Source organism: Onychostoma macrolepis, chromosome 16, assembly GCF_012432095.1.
Source record: "Onychostoma macrolepis isolate SWU-2019 chromosome 16, ASM1243209v1, whole genome shotgun sequence".
Taxonomy (NCBI): domain Eukaryota; kingdom Metazoa; phylum Chordata; class Actinopteri; order Cypriniformes; family Cyprinidae; genus Onychostoma; species Onychostoma macrolepis.
The window spans coordinates 3813640-3820930 of record NC_081170.1 but is presented as its reverse complement, the minus strand read 5'-3'; the positions used below and the strand labels follow the sequence as shown (position 1 = coordinate 3820930).

At 36.7% G+C, this 7291-nt stretch overlaps 1 protein-coding gene across 2 annotated transcripts; it reads left to right on the top strand.

Moving 5' to 3' along the window:
* The first annotated feature begins 2923 nt into the window (after nt 1-2923).
* si:ch211-231m23.4 (free fatty acid receptor 2) lies at nt 2924-6808 on the top strand. Of its 2 annotated transcripts, XM_058747367.1 has the most exons (3): nt 2924-3369; nt 3886-3957; nt 5495-6808. In XM_058747367.1, exon 3 carries the CDS (start codon nt 5513-5515, stop codon nt 6428-6430), a length of 918 nt encoding a protein of 305 aa, XP_058603350.1. In that variant the 5' UTR covers nt 2924-3369; nt 3886-3957; nt 5495-5512; the 3' UTR covers nt 6431-6808. The 2 variants fall into 2 exon arrangements, with proteins under 2 accessions (XP_058603350.1, XP_058603349.1); XM_058747366.1 differs by lacking the exon at nt 3886-3957.
* The last annotated feature ends 483 nt before the right edge of the window (nt 6809-7291 follow it).

Here is a 7291-nt window from a genome sequence, read left to right as displayed (position 1 = left end):
GGGTGTTAATGCTGGAGGTTATAACACTAGCACAAGTTCATAGTAGCTAGCAGCTAGCTAAACCAGCTAGCTAGAGAGATGCTACAGAGACGGAATCTGGGAAACATATTCCAATTGCAAGCAAAGGTATCAGGATGAAGTAAACCGTTAATTTCAATTCCCAAATTCCCAGTTAGGTTAGTATATAGAACGGTTCAAATCACTGAGCAGGAGGGGGATCTGCGCCCAGGCCAGTTCACAATTTTCTGTTCACAAACGCACACACACACACACACACACACACACACACACCCCATCAAGTCAAGTCAAGTCAAGTTGAGCTTTATTGTCATTCCACTACATGCGGGGCATACAGTGGAACGAACTGTCGTGCCTCACAGGACCACGGTGCTACATAAATACAGGCATACAGCAATGAAGTAAAACAATATAAACCTATACAACTATCCTACAGATAGATTTTGACTATAAATATACTATATATACATTTTTTACCTATACATAAACTAAAAAATACAAACTATACGAGTGCTTCAGATAAATACTCTCTCCACAGTCGAGCTGTCGATGGTCAGTGGGGGGTGATCACCGGAGTTTCTTCTGAAGTCCATCACAACCTCCTTTGTCTTACTCACATTGAGGGACAGGTTGTTAGTGCCACACCATTTCGCCAGCTGTGCCACTTCCTCTCTGTAGTGCATTTCATCATTGTTGCTGATGAGACCTACCACTGTTGTGTCATCAGCGAACTTGATGATGTGGTTGGAGCTGGACTTGGCAGTGCAGTCGTGGTTCAGACCTGTGTTCAGTGTGGTAGTGCTCGAGGTGTTGTGGCCGACATGGACTGACTGAGGTCTTCCGGTTAGAAAGTCCAGAATCCAATTACAGAGGGAGTTGTTAAGGCCCAGCAGGTTTAGTTTGTTGATGAGCTGTTGTGGGATTATTGTGTTGAATGCTGAGCTGAAGTCAATGAACAGCATTCTAACATAAGAGTCTTTGTTTTCTAGGTGGGTAAGAGCCAGGTGGAGGGTGGAGGAAATTGTATCGTCTGTAGAGCGGTTTGGACGGTATGCAAACTGGAGTGGATCGAGTGTGTTGGGGAGGCTGGTTTTGATGTTGTGCATGACTAACCTCTCAAAGCACTTCATTATGATTGGAGTCGGTGCTATGGGACGGTAGTCATTTAGACAGGACACAGGTGATTTCTTTGGTACCGGTATGATTGTTGTGGATTTGAGACATGTGAGGACGACTGCCTGGCTCAGCGAGGTGTTGAAGATATCTGTTAGGACATCTGTCAGCTGTACAGCGCAGTCTTTCAGTACACGGCCAGGTATGTTGTCAGGACCCGCAGCCTTGCGTGGGTTGATCCTAGATAGGGTCTTTCTTACGTCGGCTGGAGACAGACAGAGCGCCTGGTCGTTGGGAGGTGTGGGCAGTTTTTGTGCAGGTGTGTCATTCTGCATTTCAAACCGTGAATAAAAGTGGTTGAGTGTATCTAGGAGGGATGTGTCCTAGATCATCACAGGCCTATGGTGAGGGCTTGCAGTCTGTGATGGTCTGAATGGCTTGCCACAGACTCCGTGTGTCTCTGCTGTCTGTGAAGTGATTGTTGATTTTTTGAGCATATGACCGTTATGAACATACACACACACCCATACACACCCACACACACACACCCGACACCCCACACACACAGTCATTAGTCAGATAAAATATGAAAATACCCATGGCCTTTAATTAACTCAATGAAATGTATTACAAAATACAATGGCACCACAGTGTCAGGAATAGAGATGGCAACAGAAAGAGCGAGGAAGAGAGAGAGAGGGAAATAAGAGAAATACGAAGAAGCTAAACCAATGGAATGAGAGTAGAATGAAGGGAGCAATTGGTGATATTGTGTTTGGCATGCATAAAGTATGGTGAATATAGGCTTTTTTAGGCCTAATACTGTCACGAATCCGGTCTATGAACTTCCGTTCACTCACCACCAGAGGTCACTCGCTCACCACATTGACTCTCATAGCACACGTCACACTGGACTCAATTTCCCATCATCCATTGCACTGATTGCACACACAGCTGATTGCACTGATCTCACACACACACCCTACTTAAGCTATGGACTTTCTCTCCCTCACGGCCGAGTATTGTATGCGCTTATCGCTCCCCTAGCCTTAGCTACTCTACAGAGCCCTTGTTAGTTTTCCTAGTCCTGCCTTGCCTGTTTTCCTGTGTTCTTGTTCTAGCCCGTGTTCCCTGGATTAACCCTTGCCCTGCCGTTTGGATTGTGTTTTCCCCCATAGATATATATATATATATCTATGTTTTCCCCTGCCTGGACTTTTTTTGGATACTGTTCGCCCATCGTAGACCTTCGCTTGCCCTAGGATTACTCTTGTCTTGTCCCTGCCGTACCTGTTTGCCATTGTCAGCCCCGTTACAAATACATATGTCCCAGATTACAAAGTGACCTGTCCCTTATCAAATTCTGGCATTATTTATTTATTTTTTTTGACACAAAAACACTTAATAGGTGTGGCATGTCTCCTCTGGGCATAATATCTACATTATTTCTTCTGGTGTGGTTAGAAAACATCTTAGGGATTTCATAAAAGTCTAATGTGTTAGATATCGAAATAAATCGCAGAAGTCAAAATTGCAAAAAATGTCCCAGATTACCCAAATTCACCCTACATTATAAAACAGTATGCAATAATAAGGTATTGAGTGTAAATTATAATTTTAATTCTAATTTAATTCTAATTTAATTCTAATTATTAAATGGAATTACATTTTTGATTATTTCCTTAATTTTTATTGAAAATAAATGCCTTTCCGATGCCATATGAGATTTGAAAAGTCGGATTCGAACTCGGGTCGCTCGCGTCAAAAAGCACGCACATTACCATCCGCGCCTCTGAAACTGACATGAGACGAGCATCCTTTTTCAGTGTTGACTATTCCAATCACACATTGGTGGGCGGAGTTAGTGTAAATAGCTTTTGCCAAAAAGGCGGGCTAATTTGCATTTAGTGTAAATAGACACTCCGATTATTGGCGCAATGTCTGACCCTTGCAGACATCAAAAATTATTCAACTGGAAAAAAAAAAGAAAAGGTTGCATGGAAAAACACTTCCTTCCTAATGATGACTATCATTTAGATTCAAGAAGTCAAAAGTTCAGAATGAGATCATCATTTTTTTTAATCTCATAAACGGATGTTGGTTATACGTCAATGATGAGACTGTGAGAGAAACATAAATAAACTTTGACATACTGTACAACTTTTCTATGACCCTTCACGCTGATATAGCTGTGGAAAAGCCTTTGTGAATCTCAAGGGAACTTCTGCTGTTAAAACGGTAAGATTTGATTGCTTCTGTTGTCCTCATTTGTATGTCGCTTTGCATAAAAGTGTCTGCTAGATGACTAAATGTAAATGTAAGACCAAAATAACTATTATTTATATAATTATAACTATTATGTATATCACTATTTATACTTTCAGTTTTACAAACTTTGACAATATATATATATATATATATATACGTCTCATGTCAAAATATCCTACTCCCAATACAAAAACTAAATAGGCTATCATTTATTGTTGCCTAACTTCTATCCATGTGTTTGTCGAAAGGTAAGCATATGTGTGTAAACACATGTTATGATGCATGTTTGTTTACACTGAGGTTTGCTTCCAACGAATTCAGGTGTTATACGTGCTTCAGGAATTCAGATGCAATACGAGTTTTGCATGTTAGTTAAACTTTAGCTGTGTATACTTCAAATAAACCTAACAGTCACGTAGCCTTATTTACATTAGAATCTCTTAAACACCGTATTCAATAAATTGTGCTCAATATGGCTATTCTCAGGGGATATCTGTAGGAATAACACCAAATCAGACTAAATCTTAGAAGACACCGGGAAACACACAGACGTTTGTGGTAAGGCAGTTTTCATATTAGTGACTTTTTGTAATTTACTTGTGTCGAAACAACTAGCCTATCTATTTTAAACAATTATACTGTAAGAATTTGGACACATAAGCCACACTTTAAAAAAGAAATCTGAATAAAATACTTATAAAACTTGTAAAAAAAACATGTACTGATCACACACAGAATATTGCATTAAAAAAGCAAATAATAAAATAAAATATTATAAAATAATAATAAAATACAATAAACCATAAAATAAAATAAACCAAGCCACTTGGTTTTGTTATCTAATACAATGCCTTTTAAGTAGTGCTGTCAAACGATTAATCGCGATTAATCGCATCCAAAATAAAAGTTTTTGTTTACATAATATATGTATGTGTGCTGTGTATATTTATTATGTATATATAAATACACACGCATGTATATATTTCAGAAAAATAGGTTATGTTAATATAATAAGTATATTTATTTATAATATAAATCACATGAATAGACATGTAAAAACATGTAAATATTTTCAAAATATATACTGTATGTGTGTGTATTTATGTATACATAATAAATATACACAGAACACACATATATCATGCAAACAAAAACTATTATTTTGTACGCGATTAATACTTTTAATACAAGTGTGACTTTCATATTTCCAGGGCATTCTGGCTGTTAATTAATTAGTGTTACATTTTTAGAAAAAAAAAAACAAATGCATAGGTACTGATCACGCACAAGATGTTGCATTGAAAAAGTAAAATAATTCAATTAAAAAATAATAATGATAATAAAATAATAAAACCAAATCAAACCATGCCGCTTGGTTTTGTTATTTAATACAATGCCGTTTAAGACATTTGTAAGTGTGCGTTTCATATTCAGATATTTACTGATTATGCATAGGATGTTGCATTGAAAAAGTAAATAATAAAATAAAATAAGATTAAACTAAATTAAACTAATTGGTTTTGTTATCTATAATACAATGAATGTAGGGCATTAGATCTGTTCATTAGTGTTACGTTTTTACAAAAGTAAGGAAATTGCATTGAAAAAGTTAAATAAATTTTGTTAGATAACAAAATTAAGTATTATTATTTAATTTGATGTCTTACTTTTTCAGTGCAACTTCCTGTGCATGAAAGTCATGGTTTTAGACATTTTAAGTTTGACTTACGTGTCAAAATACATTTGTAAACCACTATTGCTGTTTATTAGTGTTGGCTAAATCAATTATGGGTGTGGCCATTTGTAAATTTTATGGGTCTTGCTTCCGGTCTCATTCGCTTCCAGCTATTTTTAGCTGTACAAAAGCGCTTGTTTTGCTGCTTGATATTGCAAATTGGTGTTATTTTAATGTATTATCTTAATTATGAACACACTGGTTTGCAAACAGTTATACACCATTTACTGCACATTGTAGTTCTTCTTGTTATTTCCCTATAGTGGCTAATTAACCGGAAATCTCGCCCATAGGCTTACTTCTGCATTGAGGAATAAAGTGGATACGTTGTTGGATAAATCTCATTTTTATGTTTTTCAGAGTCCATTCCCGTGCAAAATGACAAACCATTTGGTGATTTTAGCCGTCTACATCCTGACGTTTCTGATCGGCCTTCCTGCCAATCTGCTGTCCATTTGCACGTTCTTTAAGAAACTGAGTGACAAACCCAGTCCGAATGACATCCTGCTCTTCAGCCTGACGGCTTCTGACTTGGTTTTCCTACTCTTTCTGCCCTTCAAGATGTACGAAGCCGCCATTGGCATGAAATGGTATTTATCCCAGACCCTGTGCTCCGTTGCATCTTATGTCTATTTCACCACCATTTACACCAGCTCCCTGTTGCTCATGGCTATAGCCATTGACCGCTACATAGGGCTGAGGTTTCCGTTCAGGTACAGACTTTTGCATAAGCCGCTTTACGCCGCAACAGGAAGCGTCATCATCTGGCTGGTCAGCGCTGCCCATTGCAGCATCGTATTCATCACTGTCCACATGCCAGATCCGGACGCCACCTTTCCCAAAATGGTCTGCTACGAAAACTTCACCGAGAAGCAAAAGAAGACCTTGTTACCAGTTCGACTCGAAATGTTTGTGGTTCTATACATGCTGCCACTCTTAGTTTCTATCTTCTGCTATAGCAACTGCATCTACATCCTGTACAGCAGGCCTCATATAAGTAAAGAGAAAAAGCAAAGGGCCATTGGCATGGCGTTGTGCACACTGACCATCTTTTTACTCTGTTTTTTACCCTACAACTTGTCCCATCTGGTGGGGTTCAGCAGCAACAACAGCCCATGGTGGAGGTACTACACGCTCCTGCCCAGCACCCTCAACACCTGTCTGGATCCGTTCGTGTTTTACTTCTCCTCCTCCACTTTCCGTGAAAGCAAAACGGTTTCTTTACTTAAGAATTGGTGTTTTAGACATAAGAAGACTAAAAAGAGTGAAACTGAACTTGTAATTGTGGCAAAATGAACATCAGTTATGACTTCATGCAAATTGCAAGATCTATGTATTCATTTAATAACTTTAAATATCCATTCATTATTTAAGGATTGATACATTTGGCATAGTTCTTTTCTAAAGTTTGGGGTTGTTAAGAATTTTAATGTTTTTAAAGAAGTCTCTTATGCTCGCCATTTGTTTGATCAAACATACGGTAAAAATCTGAAATATTATTGCAATTTAAAACAACTGTTTTCTGTCTGAATATATTTTGAAGTGTAATTTATTTCTGTGATGCAAAGCTGATTTTTTTTTTTTTAGCATCATTACTCTTCAGTGTCACATGATCCTTCAGAAATCATTCTGATATGCTGATTTCATTAAGTTTCATTAAAATACTCTGAATATTCAACCATTTCCTGTGGTGGGCTTGGAATTTATTTTTATTTTATTTCCACCATCATGGAAAACCTAGAAAATTTTAAAATTGTAATTATTAGGCCTGAAAATGTAATAGAAATGCCAAATTAATAGCCAAAATGTTGAGAGTTTTACTAAATTATTCTCAATATTAAACTTTTGATGGATGGTCAGTTTATGGATATTATTAAGAAAATTTGAATATCAGGGAATTTTAAAACATCATTGAAATTGATACATCTTAATAAAGTGTCAAATTAAAAGCCAAAATGTGGAGAGTTTAACCAAAATATTATAAATATTAACCTTTTTCCTGGCTAATTTATGGATGTTGTCAATAAAACCTGAATAATATATCAAGGAATTTTAATATTAAACTACAAAAATTAAAAACTATATTAAAAATTAATAAAACAAAAACATTAATTTAAAAAATATAGAATAATAATATAATAAAAAGCTTTTTGTATT

Excerpts from the sequence above, each read along its gene's own strand:
- si:ch211-231m23.4 (XM_058747366.1), top strand. The coding sequence starts at position 5,513 with ATGACAAACCATTTGGTGATTTTAGCCGTCTACATCCTGACGTTTCTG.